Below are 21,466 nucleotides of genomic sequence, written 5' to 3' on the forward strand. Positions count from 1 at the left end.
GTTCTGCTCTGCTTTTAATTTCATTAACAGTGCCAAGTACTGCTAAATCAGCTGTTCGCTGCGAGGGAGAGAGAGAGAGAGAGAGACGACAGCGCATGCATGCAATGACATATTCAAGGTCTACATTCGTGTATCGATACCAAAGAGTGGCGTGTCCCTTTAACAGCCTCCCCCCATCGTCCACCTTTCGCTTTGTCCATGTATACATACACAGAATATGAAAGCACATACATATACGTATACACACTTTGCCTGTTGTATCCCATGACACGAACGCACACCCACAAAAAACACCAACATGAAACGTGCCCCTTCGCTATTTTGTTGGAATTGAGTGCATCATTGGGAGCCCTGCCCAGCTCTTTTTATACCTAGTACTTTTGTAGTACAAAAGGCATATTACATTCTTCCTCTTTTCATATTACCTTGATCCCCATCAATAGATAGATAACATAAAGAAAATCAATGTTTTGTCTCTCGTTCCCATTGCAGCTAAAATTTTCATTTATACATTTTTTTTGTATATACATATGTACATAAACTGAGTAATGGGTATCTTAATATCGAGGCAAACTTTCAGACTGTTTTTTTTTTGTTGCCTATGACGTGCTCGCACGTACGCAACTGTTTATCCAACCACCCCCCCCGTCAGACCAACACTATGTACATACGTATGTATATGTGTACATATTACATGTATACAATCCACATCTAGGACCAAGAAGAGCGATTGTGACGTCAAAATACCTTTGAAAATACCGTTTGAACAGAAGTTGAACTAAAGCAAAAAGGGTATAGGTATAGGGTATAGGTTATTCAATAATCTTAAATCCATCCGCATCCATTTAGTAGGGAAAAGACGCACAAGTCAGAGTTAGATTATAATTGCGTTGGCTTAGTTCGACCGTGGTTTTGTATGAAAAAGGCACTCATACCAAAATCACGCTCAAACCATTGCCTCACACAAAAGAGCGAGAGAGAGAGATTATTTTTACGTTCGAGAGAGTATCTCCCTTCGGTTATGTATGTTGCAGGGAATAAGGGGAACGAGGTAGAGCTTCGCAGCTTGCTAGTTGTACCCTGGAAAAACAGGATATCATAGAATAGGGATACCTTGTAACGCAAGTAGCAATTAGAGCAAGTAACATAGAGCATTGAAATTTCCATACTCCATACCTCATCTATATTTTTTATATTGTACATTTCCACAACAATCTCGGTATGTTGGGCAAAAGGGTGTGGAGAACCTTGCATGCGTTTTATATAGCTTGCCTGTCCCGTTGTGACTGTTGTCCATATATTCTTTTTCCTAAGCATTTAAGATTTATTGTCTTTTTATTTACTTTTTATTAATAAAATAAATGTTTTTATCGGTATATTTCGACGGTATATTTCTGTGCTCGTACTTCAGTATGAGCTCATACTTGCAACGCAAAAATAAGTCGGGAGAGCATAACACGGTTGATCGACTGCTAGACTATGGAAAGGTATGGACAACAGGCAAAAACAGCCAATTGAAACTGCAAGGCTCGTACGAACCACACCTCGCCGAGTCTGATCAATAATATGCTGTCCTCATGGTATGTAAGGCAAAAGGGTGTATTTTACCTTGCATACGTTGCCTTTTCTGGGAGGTTTTTCCTATTGTCCATACCCTCTTATTACACAGAAATTTCCTAACGGGGAAATTTTACAAGCTTCCTTCCATGGTATGTTGGTCAAAGGGGACTTTTAATCGCAACAATTGTCCTTTTTTCTTATGTTTTATGTTGCTGGCAACATTCAGGTTGTATGGACCAGACTTATGTGCCGAGAAAACGAGCAACATTGTCCCACAACATGGGCACGGAATGTACCCTACGATATTATAGAATTTTGTCATCCCAGGCTCCAAGAACGGCCTTGCAGCCCCAAAATTACAAATATAGAGTGGCTAAAATCAAAGTAAGCACTCGACAAGCGCGGTTGGTGAGCAAGCGCGTCGTCAAGAAAATAAATAAAATAAGTTGAAAAGTTGACAACGTACTAACGTATTTATTTCGTATCTTGTATTTGAGAAAAGCAAACGTTTGTTTTTTGCCGACCAACTCTCGCGAACATGACTGAACGTGCCGCCGCGGACGAGGAAACAACGGAAAAAATAGTGTCGCATGAATTCAGAAAAGTTCATTGATATACCCCACAAAAATATCCAAACAAAATATCGCCTACAAATATCAAGCAAATGTATATATCAACATTCGATGTATACCTACCGCGCACAACGCAACAACAGAAAATAACGCTCTTTTTAGCAATTGATTTTTTGTTGGAAAGAAATAAATAAAATAATTAATAAGTGCGTCAAGTTGAGTACGTTCTCCGGAATTTGGTTCGATTGGTTCCTCCACGTTTTTTGGCGTCGTCGGCTGTACGTGTCTATCTCTCTCTCTCTCTCTCCCTCTCTATCTGCCCTGCTCCGCATGCAAGCGCAACGAAACGAACAAGAAACAGAAAACGTAAACGCGTTCGTACACATCTGCATGTGCGCGACTGTGTTGGTGTATATGCGCGCGCGCGTTCATGTGTGTGTGTGTGTTAGTGCCGCAGCGCAATAGAAAAAATCAAATGAAAAAATGAGACAAGAGAAGAGAGCAGCCCGCAACCGAAGTCCCCCCAAAAGAATTGTTTTTCCATTATTTTTTCTGTGTGGTGCTAAATAAAATACACAACAATATAAACAAACAAAAAAAGCGTAAAAAGTTACTGAAAAACAACTGTAAAGTAATGGCCGTGTGTGTGATGGCCTGGCCCATGTACGTGTGCGTGTGCGAAAATCAATAACAAAAGGCAAAGCACGAAAACATACAAGAAACCAGTGAGTGAGCGGTGTGTGTGTGTGTGTGTGTGTGTTTGTGCGTTGGGGATAAAGGGGGATAAAATGAACAAGCAGCCGCCCGTGTGTCCAAGAGCAATGCGTCGCCGGTTCCAGTTCAAATCCGAATCCGAATCTTTGCAACGTCAATTTTTAAACATTCGCATTCGCATCGAAACCAATTGAGAAAACGCTAACCAAAAGAAAACGAAGCCAAAAGAAGGAGGATAGAACAGAACAGAACAACCCCAGAAGAAGAACAGTTAGTGAGAGGAGCAACAGCAGCAGCGACGCCAACGCCAACGCCGACGCCAAAAGTAGGGCGACTTGCGCGCGTAAATTTGGGTCGTCGACTGCAACTGCAGCAGCAGAGGCAGAAGCAGCAGAGGCAGCAGCAGCACAGCCCAGTGTGCATTCCATTGGCGGATTTCCAGTGTTCCATCGCATCGCCCCCGCAACGCAACGCAACGCAACCCCCTCCCTCCTCTCTTCAATCAAAATCATTGCAAAATGTCGCTGCAAACGAAACGACAGCACTGTTACCTATGTGACCTGCCCCGCATGCCCTGGGCTATGATCAATGACTTCACGGAGGCGGTGTGCCGCGGCTGCGTCAACTATGAGGGCGCCGACCGCATTGAGGTGGTGCTGGACGCCGCCCGCCAGATGAAGCGCCTCCATCCGAGCAGCAAGCGGGCGCACGAGAACGGCGAAGTGGTCGTCCTCCAGCAGCAACAACAGCAGGCAGTAGCTGGTCTCCAGCAGGTGCCAGGATCGCACCGTGGAGCGCCAAGCAGCAGTGCCGTAGGACCTGGTCCCTCCGGCGCCCCCGGTGGACCCCTCTCGCTGGGCAGCTCCACGGCACTGGGTGCAGTCGCCGCCGCTGCGGCAGCGGCCCACCATCATCATGCCGCCGTCGCGGCCGCCTACCAGATGCCCGTGCCACGGATCGGACCTCCGTCGCAGCAGACCACCAGCCTAATGGACTATCCAGTCAAGTTGGAGGCGTCGCCGCATGACGGGGCCGGCGGCGTTCGACCCGTTCGCATCTCCCACATGACGCCCCACCATATGCCGCCCAACTCGGCCCAGAGGGCCGCCTCCGTGGCCCAGCAGCAACAGCAGCAGCAGCAACAACAGCAACAACAACAGCAGCAACAGTCCGGTGGGGGCGGGGGCATGGCCGGCGGTGGAGCCGGCAGTGGACCCACGCTACCGCCCGCCCTTTCCGTCAATCTGAAGCGCCCCTCCTCCGAGGATGTGGACGATCAGCAACAGCCGCATGGCCCCCACGCCGTGGTCCCATCGGATGCGGCTGGTCCACCCGGCGTCAAGAGAAGCGCCCTCGACGATCCCAACGGCGTGCGGCCGCCCCTCACACGCGGCGAATCACTGCCCGCCGCCGTCAGCTACGTACCGGAGCGGCAGCTCAATTTGCGGGACAAGCAGCAGCCGGTGCGGGCGCCCAGCTTCGATGCTTCGACCTTCAAAGCAGGCGGTGAGTAGCGTACCACAAAAACACACAATCATATTCCAGTAGGAATGAATGTGCTCTCATTACGGCATAGATCGTGAGAGCTTGAGAGCCTGAGAGCCGGAGAGCCGCTTTGTGTGCATGCAGTCTTTGTGGGGAAGAGGAGAGGGCGATAGAGCAGGCACGAATACAGGCCAGAATGTTGAAGCGTGATTTCTGTTGCTGTAAGGTGGTGGGAGGCAGAGGGGCGCTTATCGCTTATCGGTGGGGGCTCCTTATCGCTGGATGGAACTTGATGAGGAACTAGGCTTAGGGCAGGGCTTCGGTGGCGGGTTGGCTTGGCTGCTGGGGAACGGTACGATGGGAAGGGGATGGGCATGGGTGAGCGGTGAGCGGTAATCGGTAATCGGTAAGCGGTGTCGTTGCTAGTGGACTTGCCTGATAGCCAGGTCCGGGGAGATAAGATAACACTGGGGTACGTACCCAGGCAGGCAGGCCTCTTATCAATCCATCCAGTGTGTTTAACGTCTTATCAGGGCTCTGGCTCCGCTGCAGCGCGTATGTGTGAGTGTGTGTTGGAAGCGCAGGCAGCAGCTCTTCCAGGCTCTGGGCCACAACAACAGATGTGTGTATGTATCCAATACACCAATACACACACCCGCAGAGAAGCAAAAATGCAACCCTCGCCTGCCGAGGGGCTGCAAACCCTTGCCATTGGCATGCGCACTACATAATATGCACACACGTTCATATACACGGACACGTACACGGACACGTACGTATTCGTATTCGTATTCGTCCGGCTCCCGCTACAGCTCTAACACACTAATACACGGCCATTGTCACATGCACGTACGTAATCGTAATCGCTCAAAAGGGCGGTCGACGCGACGCTACGCGCAGAATGTAATAAAAACAGAGACGTGCAAAAATCGTCGACGCTGACGTTGCCCCATGTAACTGTGTGTGACCCCCCTCTAACCACCCCGCCCCGCCATCACCATCACCATCCCCATCCCCATCAATCGGTCTTTCTCTGTCACTGCTGCTGCTTCCTCTTCTCACTTGCTGCCGCTGCTGACCGAAAACCCGTTTCGGCTGCTGGTTTCGCTGTCTTCTCTGTGTATCCGTATATATGTACGTGTGTATTAAATGTATGTATGTGTATATATTTGTTTTTTTTTTCCTTTTAGTGCGCGCGCAAAACGTCATTAAACTTGTTTTGGTTTTTATTTCTTCCTCTTCGTTTTCGTCTTCGTCTTGTTCGGCGTTTCTGTGCTGTTTTTACGCTATGTGCGATAACCGGAGTATAGATAAATTTTTTTTTAGTTGGTATACGTACGTACTATGGCACTCGGGAGGGGTGATGGTGGGGGATGGGAATACTGCAGTGACAGCGATCACTTAGTAGAAGAACAACAACTGAGAAAGATGAAGAAAGAGAGAAACGACAACAACAACAACAACACCAGGCCCGATGTCGTCATCTGCCCTACGCACAGTGGGGCCAAGCATTGGGAAAAATAATAAAATTCTTTTAAATAACAAAAAAGATTAGATATTCATTTAGATTTGTAAATCCTTACGCATAGCGGTACAAAATTGTTTGTCGATAATATTTTTGAATTTTTACTCGATTCATAAAAAAGTCTTGCAGCAGTGTGCCATTTCTTGGGTTTTCGTATTTGTATACATATATAATTTTTTTGCTTATTACGTATTTACGTTACACTTCTTTCTATGTGTGAGTGCGTGTGTGTGTGTGTGAGTTTCATGACCAAAATTCCCTATACGGCTATGTATACATATGTATATATGTATAAATGTATGCATGTATACTAAAAATATATCAAAACAATTCCGCGGGTGTACATACAGGAAAAAACTTGTACAACGTGCGCGCGCTCGTTTCAAAGCTCCCTCCATGCCGCCACCCGCCCACGGGCTCTACCTCCTTTTCGTTTCGGGCTTCTTCGTTCGACTTCATCTTCATTCAGTGCTTTGTGTGTGTATGTATCCCATCCTAACGAGTGCGAGTGCGAGTGCGAGTGCGTCCAGTGTGTGTGCGTGTGTGTGTGTGCTGACTGACCATTCCAATGAGTTCGCCAGGAATTTGTCTCTGCAAGGCAGTGTGTATGGCGGGTAGGTGGAGGGGGTATATGGGGGGGAGAGGAATTGTAATTAGGCAGGCATGCAATGCGTATGCATGTACATATGTATACATTTGGATGTATGTACATATGTGTTCTTTCTCTCTTCTTTCAATAGCACCAGAATCTGTCTGTACAGTGGCGAGCGCAAGAGAGAGAGATGGCTAGATAGAGCTCAGAGTGGAGTGCACGGCCGCTGTTAACCGTTAAACACGTGAACAAGCCTGAGCCTGACGGGGCGGTACTGCAGCTGCGCTGCGCTGCGCTGCTCCGCTCTACTCTGCCGCTGCTCTGTCGCAGCACCGCTGCGGCTGATAAGATGCATTATTTCAACTGTTGTTGCCGATGGCCCCGCACAGTGGCACCGCAGTCATGCGCCCTTGCATCGGCTTTCTGTGAATGAAAGCGACAATGATTTTTTTATTATACCTACTCGTACATTTTTATTTTTATATATGTACATATGTTTGTGCATGTGTAGCATTCTCTCTGGGGAGAGTGTCAACCGAGTGGCACTTGGGCTGTTTTAGATAAGTAGCTTATCGGAGATGAGATTGCGCCATCGACCTTATCGTGCAATACATATGTACGTATGTATGTATGTGTATGTGTATCTTATCATATCTCACGGAGTCGACCATGTGGCTAGATAAGCCAAAAAAAACTGTGCTCGATAAGGGGCCTAAACCCCATGACATGCGACCAGAAACCAGAGGCAAATATTCTAAAGAGCATGCGGTGCTCTCAGGGGACCGTACCGATACTGATATACTATCACTGGAGTTGATAACTAATCGATTATTGATCGATAAGTGGCCCAATAGAATTTTCCCCGATTTGTCAGCATTACCAGGCTACGCAACCGCATTCTATTATACGGAAACGGGCTAACGAACAACAATTTCGATTCGATAATGGTAAAAATATATTGCTTCCATTGATTTATGGTTACGATTATATGGTAGAGCTTCAAGTCGTGTCTGTCATTCTCCATCTCTACGATCTCTTTGTTGGATCCGTTGAACTTCTCTTGCCTTTGAACGACGGAAACCGAAGGATTAGTCCAGTAGTACAGGGTATATGTGTACACTCCACTACTCCATTCCACTTTCGTTTGCTTTCGGCCCGGTTCTATACACACAGCTGTTTTATGTAGTATCTTATCGTGAAGTGGCCGGACTCTCCCAATCCACGTCTACGTCTACGTCCCCGTCCTCTGTCTTCCGTCCTCTGTCTTCCGTCCTCTACTATCTTATCACCCATGGCCAACTTTGACTGATAGCGAAACCCGGTACCGGGTCGTGTCTCTCCTCTCTGCCTCTCGTCGTCGTTGGTTTTGGTCTTTGAGCACACCCTATGCGAGAGAGAGACATTTGTTTATTTTCCATTAGATCTCCGTCTGTACTGTATATGATTCCTTTGCGTTGCATAAATATTTGCTCTCAAATCGATTCGAGGAGCCACTGAAGGTTGAAGGGGTTTGGTACTAGGCGAGAGGAAACCAAACCAATCGATGAATCCACTCGAAAATAATCCTTGGGACAACCTTCTACTCCCGTAGCGCTTATGCGGGTGTGAAACGGATTGTGATTTCTACGGGAAATTCTACTCATAAACAATATTCTCATTCTCCCATAGGAATCTCCTATCAAAACACAGAAAAAGAACTCTTGTGGGTTGGAAGGAAGGCAGAGATCGGGGGGAATGTGTGATGATGAGGTGTCTTCATTCATACAATGGCAAATAGTTTATTTCTTTTACATACAATACATATGTATGTACATATGTACTTAACAGATTATACACAATATGGTTTCTTTTTATTCCCATACGAATATGTATAAATATTGAATTTTGTTTATGATGTGTGGCCCCGATTCTCCCCCATAACTGTATCTGTATCTGCATCTGTAATCCGTAATCCGTAATCCGTAGTCCAAGTGTAAATTGTGAATCATTGCTGGGGCTGCTGGGGTGTAGTGCGAATTTGTCGATCGCGGGAATATGGTTCCATAGGCACGCAAAATGTGTGCGTGTGCGTGTGTGTCGGTTCGAGTAGAAAACTAAAACGAATCTATAAATAGAAATCATATTCGATACGGAGAACTGGGATCGCGAAAATGTCTGTTGTTTGTTCTATGAAAAATGCATAGACCTAGGCATTGGCATGGGAATGGGAATGGGGTGTGTGGAGTGTGTGGGATTTGGAGCAACTGGGATTCTAAATGGTGCATAAAATGCATACGCACATACGTATGTACAGAGGGGTTCCAACACTTTTAGAAATAAACGAGACACAACCAGACGCGGTCGAAAGTGAAACGTGCTTTTTATCCAAACATTGCATTCCAATTGGATGCGGCCCACTGTGCCGCCGCTCGGCCCGGCCCGGCCCGGCTTCATTCTCGAAACTGTATGTAACATGCGCAGGCATGTTGTCCCTCTCGGGCGTGCACTCCACTGTCTGCACATTCTTCTTCTCAATGGGCCATGTGCTGTTCTGCTATTCTTCTCTGCTCTCTTCTCTCTTCTCTTCCATTCTCTTCATTCTGCCTTGCAAGGAGTTTGTAGCTGCGTGCGTGCGTGCGGGCGAAAGAGATGGATTTGAGCGAGATAGGAAGCTCCGTTGCATTGCTCTCGCTGGCATTTATGGCTGCAGTTGTTGCCTTTTCACTCTCTCGCATGCAAAATATAAACAAATGCTATAAATATACACACAAACGCACACACACGATCTGCTATGTGCTGTTGGGGCCACACAACATGCACGACGACAATGGGCGACACCCCGAAATTGGCCATGTCGACGACGTCTCTCCCCTGCCAATTGCTGTAGCCGCTGCCACGTAAGCAGTTTAGCCATAGAGCAACAGCTTTTTATGTTTCTTCGTTGATTTCTTCAAATAAATAATTATAACAGCACTCGCAATGCTGCGAGTGGCCATTTCGCTGGCCATTTCGTATGCAGCCCACTGTGCGGCTGCCGGCCTGGCGGCTCCAACTGACAGCGTCGTCGACATTTGAGCAATGTGCTCGTGCCCGTTGGGCATACAAATTAAAGAGCGCTGCTGCCGTCTCTGCCTTCTTTTTTTTTTCAATATCAAGCAACAGCAGCAGCAGCAGCAAAAGTAAATTGTGGCTACGCGTGCGCGTGCAAGGCATACGAAAAGAGGCGGTTAGAGCAGAGCTTAACAGCGCCGCCAACAAGCAGGCACCAGAGATGTGGCAGCAGCAGGCCAGGGGCCTGTTAAAACTTGCACGCTTCGTCGTCATGTCATGACGTGACGAAAAACGAAAAACGAAAACCCAAAGCACAGTCACAACAAAACTTGAAGAAGACTGAAGACTGAGAGACGACTAACTTTGGGGCTCGTCGTTTGATACCCTTGCTGAACCATCGCTTCTATGGTAGCTATATATAAATACAAACATACATATATACTTATGTATGATGATGATCAAGACCAGGAATTACATATGCGCTACAAACATGTGGCAAAAATCATCATACTTTGTGCAAAGGGTATGGGTCTGTATGAGTGCGTGTGACTGGGATACATACACAGTATTACATGGCATGCATGCAAAAAATAAAACGAAAAGCAGCCGAAAGACGAACGAGCGAGAAGGAGAAACCGGCTCGGACCAGCAACTGCAATTTGCCGCGCTCTCCCTCGCACTCTCTCACTTGGTTGCATGCAAACCGCCACTATCGCTGACACTGCCTCTGCCTCTGCCTCTGTCTCTGCCTTATGATTGTGACGTATGCGCAGCAGCAGCGCCGCAGCAGAAAAACTTGTTTCGTTTCATTTCGTTTCGTTTCGTTGATGTCGTGCGCGTCGTCTGGGCACATTGCCAACTGAACTGACGTTGACGTTTGCAAAAACGAAGCAAAAGAAGAATGGGCAGAATATAAAGACGAAGAAGAAGCTGCCAAAAGCAGAAAGCAGAAAGCAGAACAAACAACACAACAAAACAAAACAGACACACACACTCGCGCACAAAAAGACCAGCTGTGACTGCACAGTGGAACCAGAATGAAAACACTACACAGTGACACGCAATTGTGTGAGGCCATTGTGACGTCATATACATATATATTGAATGGGGTTGGGGATGGGGGTTTGGGTCTTGGGTCTTGGGGCCAGGGGCTTGGTGCTAGGGGCTTGGGGCTTGGGGCTTGCTGGTGAATGAAACTTGTTGTTGCTACTGATTCTGCTGCTGTCGTTGCCAAGTTATATAAAAATATGTATGTCTGTATGTACTGATGTATGCCTACATTCATATATAGAGTAGAAACATTTGTTGTGCCAAGTTCTAAAATTACATTGCAAGAAAACACTAACAGAAATGGATAGTGGTATTCCTGCAAACGTTTTTGCTTTGATTTCGTTACCAATTGAAAGCCCATAGAGGAACCTGATTGCTGGTGAGGTCGATTCATGGTCCTACGACTACTGCGATCGATTCGAACAATGTAATCTTCGACGACTGAATTCAGGTGCGATAAAAGTAAATTTCAAATGTAGCTAAACATTTAAAGAGGACCTCAAATATCTTGCAATTACTTCATTTCATTCATTAATGACAATACAAATTCGAAATCATAAACGAGTCCGCTAGCCCGCTAGTCCGCTAGTCCGCGAGTCCGCTAGTCTGAGTGTCCCATTGTTGTCCCATGACCACCACAGTGGGTGTGGACAGGCATCACATGAACATGCAAATGCGAATGCAATGTAATTACATAGCGTTATAGCGTAGAGGGGCCAAGGCCCCCACTGTACAATGCACTTGAATGCTGGGGAAATAAATAAACAATTACGAATGTGTTCCACCTGTGCATCTATGTACATCTGAAAAAGAAAAGAAGAAAGCCCTTGTTTGTATCTATAATTATCTGGAATATACATACATCTAACTAATCCAAACATCCATCCACTATACATTCCAGAGCACCTGTCCCCGGCCAGTCGACGCAATGGATCTAGCCCGCCCTCGGGACCGCTGCCCCCACGTAGCGTACACTCGCCGAATAGTTCGGGTTAGTTGTTGTTCACTGTTAAGCTTTTTGGGCTATGATGATGATGCTATCGAATGTTAATTGATCCTGTTAGGGTGAAATCAAAAAGGGAATACCGAGGAGGGCAGCCGCATTACACGAAAATAATACGAACCAATTAGAAAAATGAAAACTAAAGATGAACTTTAATACTATAAAGATTAATTTCTGGTTGATCCCTGAAAGATCCCAAAGCACGAAGTTTCTGGAAAGTTGTATCAATTAGTAAACGACTGAGACTATATTCCCATATACTCCTCCTCCTGTCTGTCCATCTGTGTGACTGAAATGTCTCCACAAGCTGGAACTGGGAATTCCGGGGTTTCTTGTTGAACGATTATCATCTCTAAAACGAAAATGAAGCCCAATGTATAATCCATTTCCATTTGTAACTCTTTTCCATTTTTATTGTCATACAGGCTCCTCGTCGGGTCGGCGATCGTCGGGCTCCCGGCATGTGTCCAGCACAACCGTCACAAGCACAGAGGTGGGTGGTGCGAATGCCGGGCAGGCGGCCGTATCCGGCGGACTGGGCAGTGGCAGCGGAGGAGTAGCCGGCTCTTTGGGGGTGCCGGGCGGCGCCAGCAACTCTCAGCTGTCCGGTGGCAGTGCCACACCTGGCAACGGGGGCGGACCCTCATCAATGCCACCCGGTGCGGGGGCCGGCGACGGCAGCACGGCCGGGGGCAGTAATGGAGGCACCGGCATCGGCGGCGGCGGCGGTCCGTCCGGCAGCAATGGCAGCGGAGCCGTGAACCCTGGCCCCGGGAGCAGTGGCAGTCAAGGCACGCCAGGCATGGGCAGCGGCGGAGGTGCTGGTGCCGGTATCAGTGGGGCGCCGGGCGGCAGTGCAGCATCAAATTCGGCAGCGGCGGCAGCGGCTGCGGCCGCCCAGAATGCCACGCTCAAGTGCACCCTGTGCCAGGAGCGGCTCGAGGACACGCACTTTGTCCAGTGTCCGTCGGTGAATCATCACAAGTTCTGTTTCCCCTGCAGCCGCGAGAGCATTAAGCGGCAGAATGTGAGTATTTGTGACCCTCTCCGCAGAGCGTTTTACTGATACTTTCTCTCCCTCTCCTTTTTCCCCAGGGACTGGGCAACGAGGTGTACTGTCCGAGTGGAGACCGCTGTCCGCTAGCCAACTCCACCATACCGTGGGCGTTCATGCAAGGCGAGATCACCACCATACTGGGCGAGGAGGTGAAGGTGAAGAAGGAGCGCGAGTCTTAATGTCCGTTTTACTGTAAAAAGCTGCGCAGAGCTTTGGAGCACTTTTGAGAGAGTTGTGTTTGTGTGTGTGTGATCTCTCTATATCTTTCTCTGTATACCTCTCTCTCGCACACTCACACGCCAAAACTCTCTCTCTCTATTGCACACGCCGCTCTCCCGCTGGAGTCAGTTTGTGTGGGTATGTGAGGGGAGGGCTGGAGAGGAGGCGACATTTTTTTTGTGGCAACCGCAGCCAGTGACTGCGGCGGCGGTAATGTTAACGGCAGGAGAAGCAGCCAGCGTTAAAAGCTATCTCTCTCTCTGTCGAAGACGACCGACCGACCGATAGATCGGTCGTCCGACCGATCAATCAACAACAATAATTTTGTAGGCAGCAAAGAACTGCTGGGGCATGCCCCACCATATGGTGGGGGATCCCAAAAAAAAAAAAGCAAAAACAAAATAAAACAAAAAATTGAATCAAAGCAAAAGCGCAAGCAGAAGCGGAAACGGAAGCGTTAGAACGTGAAAAGAGAACACCAACACCAACACCAACAACATAAACAACAACAAAAACACCAACAACCAACGATAAGATGAAACATTTTTGTAGCATACTTATGGGAGGAAGGAAGGAAATGGAGCAGAGAAGCAGAAGAGGAGGAAGGCCCCGAGAAGCGAGAGAAAAATTGAAACATTTCTTATTAAAAACAAGAAAGAAAACCTACAACTTATACACCTAGAAAACAGATCATAGAAACAGTAAAACAGAAAAATACACTTGCTAGATATTAGACGATAACTTTCCTTTTTTTGAATACACGTAGATCTACATATAAATACTATACGATAATGATACATTTTGTTATGTAGGCAGGCTCGATCGAGAGCGATTTTAATTAAGTTTACCTTTAGTTTGTACTAACGACTTAATTTATTTGACTAGACGTTGCCTAATTTAGTATACACCTTCACACCCCACGCGGGTGATCGAACTCCAGTAAATATATATTATAGTTTTTTTTTTTTATTTTAATATTAACTTAATTTTGTTTTTACACATTTGTACACATACATATATAGGGTATATATGACCGTTTTTTTTTTGTATTCTTAACTAATTTAAAATGATGAAAAGAAAAGAAAAATCAACACATAAAATAATGAAGAATGAAGAAAAGAAACGATGGAAACGAGAAAGAGCAACTATTATTATTGCTATAGAGAACTGTACATACGTATGCATACCCCATAATCGGAATATAAATATAAACATGCTATATTTAATAATATATAGAAATATATTTGATGTTGAAACCAGAGAAGAAACAACCAGAGCCAGAACTAAAATTTTAAACAAATTTTTAATCCAAGCGAATGCCGCAGAACGCAGAAGGCAGAACGCAGATCGCAGATCGCAGATCGCAGAAGAATCAATCACACAAAAGAGCAGCAGTAAAATTTTAGCCATATTTTTGTCGGATCGGATGGAGGGCGGCATGCACCGCAGTTGCAGTTGCGTCGTTGCCAGACTTCCGCTCAGCCTAACCAGAAGAAGTCTGGCAGCATTGTGTGTGCTCCCTTTGGGAAGTATTTCGCAGTTTACTGGGGTATTAGCGCTGGCCAAGCGATCATCGATTAAGCGAATTTTTGTAGCTCTATATATCTGAGCCGAAAACTGAAAACGCACAGGACCAAACACCGAGCCCGAACAAAATCGGGTAACATTTCAACCCAAAACAAAAAAAAAAACACTGGATACACAGGGTTTAATGAAATGTGTTTTTTGATCAGGTCCAAGTCCGTGTACACGGCCTGCGTTTTGTGTGGGACTGTGCAGTCGATCATGACTGTACCTTTTTGCAAGTCCAAACCAAACTAATTTACACGCATTAGTACACTACTTAGTACAGACGACTAGCGGTTTTTTACTAGCGAATAGCGAACAGCGAACAGCGCACAGCAATGGAGTAAAGAGAACAACAAAGGTGTACTTATTCCAGATGAGGAGCCGGTCTCTGGAAAGCTCCCTCACCTTGTATAGACACCCTGTACTGGCAATTTTCAGGGGGTTATTCATGAATATACAATTTACGTGTGCATATACTCGTACACACAGAAATTAATATATGGCGGGAACATGTACGGAACTCTTGAAGGCTACATATGTACATACATATGTTACGTATGTGGATGGAGCCTAGAAATGAAAGCTATCCTGAGGAAGAGACTATCAACTCTCCTCTTTCGGGAGTACCAACGTTAGCTACTCGTCTAACGAGGCGGAAACCTGCAGATCGGTGGCTGCCTCGTTTGGGTAGGGCTCAGCCCCAAAATGGCAATGAAGTAGTAGCTGCCAATCTCTGTATAACCTTCTCTAGTGGCACTCTAGTTTTCTTCAAAACCATTTCCCCTCCCTTAATCCAGTGAATCAAAGAAAGGAAAGAAAAGAGAAACAAAACACATTTTGTGATATAGCCTAGCAAGAACATGAAGGAATAGAAGAAACAGGATAGCAGGGAGCAGTGCACTAAGAAACGGGGATATCAGCCCTATCGCTCTCCTAGTGTGAAAGGGAGAGAGGCATTTCGAGTGAAGGCAAAAGAGATATGCATACTGATATGTAGGCAAACAATATGATCCCCAATATCCGCACTCTACGAACAGCGGCCGCAAAAAGAAACAAATCTCACATTCGCAATTGACAAAAAAATACATTCGAGTACATACATATATAAAAAACCAAAAAAACAAAAACAAAAACAAAAGAAAATAATACCCTCTGCTAGAGTATAAAAAAGTACATAATTCATACAATAGGCCAATACCAACGTTTTAGCAATCTAAGTCTAAGAAGGAAACTAATCGAAACTTTCTTTATAACATAAAACAAAAACTAAGACAAAAAAAATTGAAAAAGTTTACAAACCTGTGCGTGTGTGTGTAATACAGTAGTGCTATATAATATAGATCAGATATCGCATAACGCATCCAGCCTATATAAGTACGATACATATTACAAAACAACAAAAGAACGAAAAAAAGGCAAAAGAAAAATAACAAAAAAAAACTATAAAATATATGTATTTGTGTGTTTGATGTCAACTAAATGTTAAAGTCAACTAAAGGTCCCGTATGTAATTGTATTGAATAGCCCAACATTTTTTGAAACGAAGAAAACCGAGGCGATTCGAATTAGCATGAGTATCAATCTTTATACTATACATACATACACATACATATACATATATACACGACTATATACATATATATATCGATATATGTATGTGGTACGACTAATGCAAGAGGATATGGATATGGATATGGATATGGCTGGCGGAATGAACGGCTGAGCTGAGGCTCAGGCTGACGATGATGATAACAGGCAAAACAATTAAAAATACTATACAAAATCGAAAAAAAACTACCAAAGATATTTCCTTCCTTTTAAGTTTTTAAGTGTGGGCGGGTCACAGTTGGCACAACAGACAGCACTCAGAGGAGTCTTCAATGGCGTTCAAATTGTTGCTGTCTTGCTTAATGAAGCACCTAAGAAAATAGACCTCATAGCGTAGACCAAGCATATCTTTCTTTTCTATTTTTGCGGATTGAATCGGAAACGCCAGGGGCCAGAGTTGGATCCAGACTTTCGCCCAGACCACACCTACGTTGCCGCGAAGTTTACTTTGCATCTATGGGTTGGCTGCCGAATCACTGGGGATTCGTCGTAAATGGTTCTCATTAGGAAGTTTTTTTTTTAGAAACGCACAATAACTGCTGCTTCGATATCGATAGACGGTTTGAATGGCCTGAAATTCAAATTACAAAGTACTGCCATTTCGCCACAGATGGCGCACCTCGCCGCAGGGGATATTCCATGTAGAAATCATGTATCATGTAGAATTTTTGTGTTATGATTATTTTCGCATATTTTAATATGCTCAATAAATTTATTTCTAATTACACCTCAAATAAATAAAAAACAACAAACTGCGAATTTCCGTTGGCAGATAAAATTTCGATCAATATACAGATGTCCACTGTTTCTTCATTCACAAGTTTTTCGTCTTCTTTTGGTTTCATATAATGCGATTCCCAAAAAGGTTTTTAGGTATTTAGCTACAATATCTACAAATCTAGTGAAATATCTCAAAAAAAGTAGAGGATAAAACACTATCGATTCCAAAACGGAACCCAAAATCAAACGCGAAAAACGGGGCAAGGCTTATCATGTTGTAAATTGTTTTGGAAATAAAAGAATAGGCGATTGAATTCGATCCCGTATCTGTATTTGTACTCGGGAGCTCCTTAAAGCTGTGATGACACTAGACTTTGCTCAATTTGCTGCGAAGAGAGAAATAGCTTGATAGACAAGGCGTCTGCAGGGTGGATCGAGGTGGATCACATTTTCTTCATCGTCTTCCGCCTGGGAACCCACATGGGAGCCGGTGATTGTGTGGGATCTGTTGTCCAGGCCATAGGAAACCGTGCGGCGACCCCGGCGGTTTTTGTTGTTACTGATGGTGGCACTGCGACTTGGACCTTCCTGCTGTTGTGAGTCTTACATTCCCCGCTAGAGTTTCATACAGCAGCAGTTTTGAATTTTTCTCTGGACAAGACCAAAATGGTTGCGCGCCAACGCGGGTTCTATCGGTCACCGCGACGGCAGGACGGCTATGTTCCAGCCACTTGGCCAGCAGCTCCTTGTTGGAGATGGTTTCCAGGTCCGAGAGATCCGAAATATTTAAAGCAGTCGTGCAAGGACACGGCAAACAAAAATGTTGCCAATTGGAAGCTATCGATTGAACAATCGATACATGTAACTATCGTGCAGTGTTCAAGTGTGTAAATAAATTTATGAATAAAATAAACAAATAAAACGACTATTTTACAAATCTTAAAGAAAGTTGATTAATCTATCAGGACAATATCGATATTTGTACAAATGCATCAATATTCATTCAACACCCCTGCGCTGCTCTTCTCAAGCAAGGCCCGGCAACGTTTTGATTGCTCGCAATGTTTACATTTTAACGACCTGCAGAGGGTTCTTTCTCCCCGGCTCCGGCTTCGGCTTCGGCTTTGGCTTCAGCTACTGTTTGGGCTTCGGCTACTTTCGGTCTCGTTTTCGGTGCTGCTCAGGTTTCGGCTGGTGAACCGCGAACCGTACCGTGCTGTGCCCTGCCGTGCCGTGCCGCGAATCTGTCTGCAGCCGCTTGCTGTAACCTGACGCCGCCAGAGCCACTCTGTTATTTGTGCGTGCGCGTTGCCAATAAACGGGCAGCGGCTTCAGCTCCTCTGCTCCTCTGGCCAAGTGGCGTAGCCGATTTGTGTGATAAAAGTGTGAATTTTGATTGCCATTGTACTCTAAAATATCAACCAAACTAAACAAAACTCCAAGTGTTTATCCCATTTCCAGTATGCAAAAAACTATCGGTGTGTGTGTTTTTGACAGTGTATGTGTGTGTGTGATGGCCCCAAAATGTAGGCAACAAAAACCTTCATTGAGGCTGCGAAACAGTTAAGCGAGCGAGAGAGAAAGCATCTGTGAGCTGTTATCGACTCGCTCTCCCTCTCCCAAGTGATGGCATGGAATTCCTTTGCAGAGCAACGTGTTTGTGTTATACACAGGACACGGCAACACGAGGCACCGCACGGGTGCTCCAGAACAGGAGCCTGACAGGATACGATACTCTGTCGCGCCCCTGCCGTGCCGTGCCTTGCCTTGCGCCCACGCACGTCCCGAAGAGCGAATGCTGGCGCACGAGAGCGCGCTCTTGCTCTCTCTTTCTCTTTCTCTTTCTCGTTCTCTATCTCTATCTCGCCCTTGCTGTCTCTCTTTTTGCGATGGTTGCTCTGGGATGCACAGTGGTAAAACTCACGCGTCGGTTGTTTTCTGAAAGCAATGATGACGGGCAAGAAGGTCCAAGTTTTTTTTAATATCTTTTTCTGTTAACAAGGAAAAGCAGAGCTTAAAGAAGTTTTAAAGGCGTTCAAGAATCCGAAGTTTCCTAAAAACGAATTTGTCACCTGACTCTCCTTTGTTTCACTACACTGTGATGCTTAACGGCTATAGAATTATCTTCCTGTAGCTTGAACTGCGTTTCGTTCCACTGTGCAGTGGGGAGGGACAACTAAGTGTGTTTTTTTTTGTCGTGTGTGTTGGTGAACAGAAATCATGTTGACTCAACGTGCCAACAGCCAGCCAGCCGGGCGCTAACACCAGCGGAAGCAGGAGCAAAACCAGCGGGAGCAGCTGGACCGGGCGGACCGTCTCTAGCAGCAGCATCTGACAACGTGCTGGCAACCCACTGTACTCGTTACGGAGTGCGCTCGTAATATTGCTTATTATTAACGCAAAATTGCACAAATATCGTGCGCAATTTCCTGGTCGTCACCGCAAGGTGTGTGCGAGAGTGGGGTGTTGGTGTGTGCCTCTCTCAGTCTCCTCGTTTTGTTTTCGTTAATGGAGAGCAGAGAGAAAGAGGAAGAGATAGGAATTGAGATTGAGAGAGTGAGAGGCTTAGTGGACCAACAAAAAATTCCACAATTCATTCACAAGTGCAACGAGAATAGCAGCAACAAAAACGACAACAAAATATGAGTGAATCGCGTGCTTAACCTAAAAGCTCATGACAAAAAGGTTTTTAGGCGGGCCCCACACACCCACAGAGACAGAAAGAGTGTATAAGATGGAGAGAGAAAGAGAGAGAGAGAGAGAGAGAGAGAGAGAGTTTGGAAACTAAACTCGATTCATGCTCTTTGTTTTCTACTTCCGCCATTCCATAGACAACAACAATAACAACTGAAATTGAAATAACAATGAAAGAAGAACAATCGAAATAGCAAATACAAAAAAAATGCAGTCGAAATGACAGCGAAATTTCGATGAGAAACAAGAACAGGATCTTAAATCGAAAAAAAAACACCTTCAGCTTCGATCGAAGTTTTAATTATTGTTTAATTGCAACAATAATAAAAAAAAACAAAATATCACCAACAGTTATCGAAATGGAAACTAAAAAACCACCAAAATCGAAATTGCAACTAAACCAACAACTAATATCGATATAAAAATTACATATACAATCTAAAAACCAACTATGATAACAAAAATTCAACAACAATCCATATTAAAACTACACCAACGACTAATAACGAAATTAAAACTGCAACAAAAAACGAAATTTTAACTACAACTAAAACAAATCAACAACACTCCACTTTAAAACTACACCAACAAATAAAATCGCAAAACCAATTACACCAACGAATAAAATATAAATCAAATTCAACAAGAAAATCCAAATTACAACATCAACAAATAAAATGATTATATACTCAACAACGATCGACATTAGGCTATACCAACAATCGTGAAAAAAATAAGAAAACAAAAAAATCAACAATAAATTTAATAAACAATGTATAGTTCCTGCTACGTAGCTTTTTTGTAAATGTGTATGCGAGTGCGAGTGAGTGAGAATGTTGCTAGAGAAAAGGACAGGTAGCGCAAATGAATTCCAAGAAACCCACAACCAGCACCAACACCATTGCCATCGCCTCCAAAAACTGAGAAGACATCGAAAAATACGCCCTACTGAAGGAGGAGTGCCAGAGGCGGAGGAAACGGCACCCGGAGGAGGTCCCTAGAGCCCCAATCCTCGTAGGTAGCTGAAATTGCATAGGAAAAGGTAACCAAAACCCTCCCCAGGAAGGAACCACAAGGAACCACCAAAACCACACACACACAAAGAACATGGAACGCATGTGGCGGAAAGTCAACCACAGCCTGCGCAACACGAAATCCCAGAACCAGCAACAGCAGCCGAATGCTGGCAGCGTCAGTAGTGGCGGTGGTGCCGCCGTCGCCATCGTCTGTGGAGCCAATGCCGCCACACCACAGTCGACCGATACCATCAACTCGGCGGGTGGGTTCGGCGATGGGCAGCTGGTAGTTGCCGTTCAGGGATTGCCCGGGGCAGCAGCGACGTCCGGAGGGGCGGCGGCAACGACTGCAACTGTCACTGCCAAAGGAGGCAGCAATGCCACCGGGCGGCGTTTGGCCAGCAGCGGCCAAACCTTGCCGGTATCCGGCGGCGCCAGCAAGTCGCTCAGCCAGCATGTCCTGCAGACGCGGACCGCCTCCTCGGAGCGGCGTCGGCGACGCAGGCGCAAGAGCCGGCCCCGACGCGGCGGTGGCATGGGAGCCGTCACCAGTTGCGTGGGCGATCCGAGCGGCGATAATATGTCGTAAGTGTCCAAACCGGGGATGGGATCCTGACGAGTATACTCGAAGAGGTTCCTCCATCATTCTGTATCCTAAATAGGATAGTTCATAATCTCAATCTAATATCAAACTACGTTTAGACAAGTTTTCTCTTGTATTTTACGACTAGTTTAGGGGTATATGATTTCTAAAAGGGATGCAGAACCTTTTCATTCATGATCAAATATATAAGGGATATATAGGAGCGGTGCTCAGTGGATTCGAGTGACTCACACAGATCTCTTCGTTTGATGTTCTCCCTATATTTGAATGATAACAATCTTCTCTGAAACTCTGCTTCTACGGGTATACGAGTACGAACAGCTCTGTGATTCTGTGTTTCTTTCTATTAATACACGACTATGGCACATTTTGCGAATTATTGAACTATCAATTTATGTACAGCTCCATGTTTCTTTATATGCATTGCTACCACTTTTTTCCCCTTAGA

The 21,466-nt window shown here is 45.4% G+C and overlaps 2 protein-coding genes and 2 long non-coding RNA genes across 6 annotated transcripts in view; 2 read left to right on the forward strand and 2 right to left on the reverse strand.

Moving 5' to 3' along the window:
- The window catches only part of LOC6902021 (uncharacterized), a 99,743-nt gene that overhangs the window by 19,526 nt on the left and 58,751 nt on the right, over nucleotides 1-21,466 (reverse strand). The window lies entirely within an intron of this gene.
- Pits (Protein interacting with Ttk69 and Sin3A) lies at nucleotides 1,791-13,435 on the forward strand. Its single transcript, XM_002133517.3, has 4 exons — nucleotides 1,791-4,352; nucleotides 11,430-11,519; nucleotides 11,957-12,558; nucleotides 12,627-13,435. The coding sequence occupies exons 1-4, from the start codon at nucleotides 3,365-3,367 to the stop codon at nucleotides 12,765-12,767; spliced, it is 1,821 nt and encodes a 606-aa protein (XP_002133553.1). The 5' UTR covers nucleotides 1,791-3,364; the 3' UTR covers nucleotides 12,768-13,435.
- LOC117184735 (uncharacterized) lies at nucleotides 8,211-10,426 on the reverse strand. The gene is made up of 2 exons (XR_004470179.1): nucleotides 10,041-10,426; nucleotides 8,211-8,552 (listed from the first exon to the last, which is right to left on the reverse strand). It is a non-coding gene; the product is annotated as an uncharacterized lncRNA (long non-coding RNA).
- hwt (SH2 domain-containing adapter heavyweight) overlaps nucleotides 17,807-21,466 on the forward strand; it is an 85,060-nt gene continuing 81,400 nt past the window's right edge. Inside the window, exons 1-2 of the mRNA XM_002133516.3 lie at nucleotides 17,807-18,164; nucleotides 19,536-20,999. Of these exons, the coding sequence (XP_002133552.3) occupies nucleotides 20,506-20,999 (494 nt within the window). The 5' untranslated portion in view covers nucleotides 17,807-18,164; nucleotides 19,536-20,505. The remainder of the gene's footprint in view (nucleotides 18,165-19,535; nucleotides 21,000-21,466) is intronic.

This window comes from Drosophila pseudoobscura, chromosome X, assembly GCF_009870125.1.
Source record: "Drosophila pseudoobscura strain MV-25-SWS-2005 chromosome X, UCI_Dpse_MV25, whole genome shotgun sequence".
NCBI lineage: Eukaryota > Metazoa > Arthropoda > Insecta > Diptera > Drosophilidae > Drosophila > Drosophila pseudoobscura.

Bases quoted from the DNA above. Each gene is read 5' to 3' on its own strand.
- Pits (XM_002133517.3), top strand. From the start codon at position 3,365: ATGTCGCTGCAAACGAAACGACAGCACTGTTACCTATGTGACCTGCCC. The intron at 11,520-11,956 runs GTTAGTTGTTGT...ATTGTCATACAG, and splicing joins ACACTCGCCGAATAGTTCGG to GCTCCTCGTCGGGTCGGCGA. The intron at 12,559-12,626 runs GTGAGTATTTGT...CTTTTTCCCCAG, and splicing joins AGAGCATTAAGCGGCAGAAT to GGACTGGGCAACGAGGTGTA.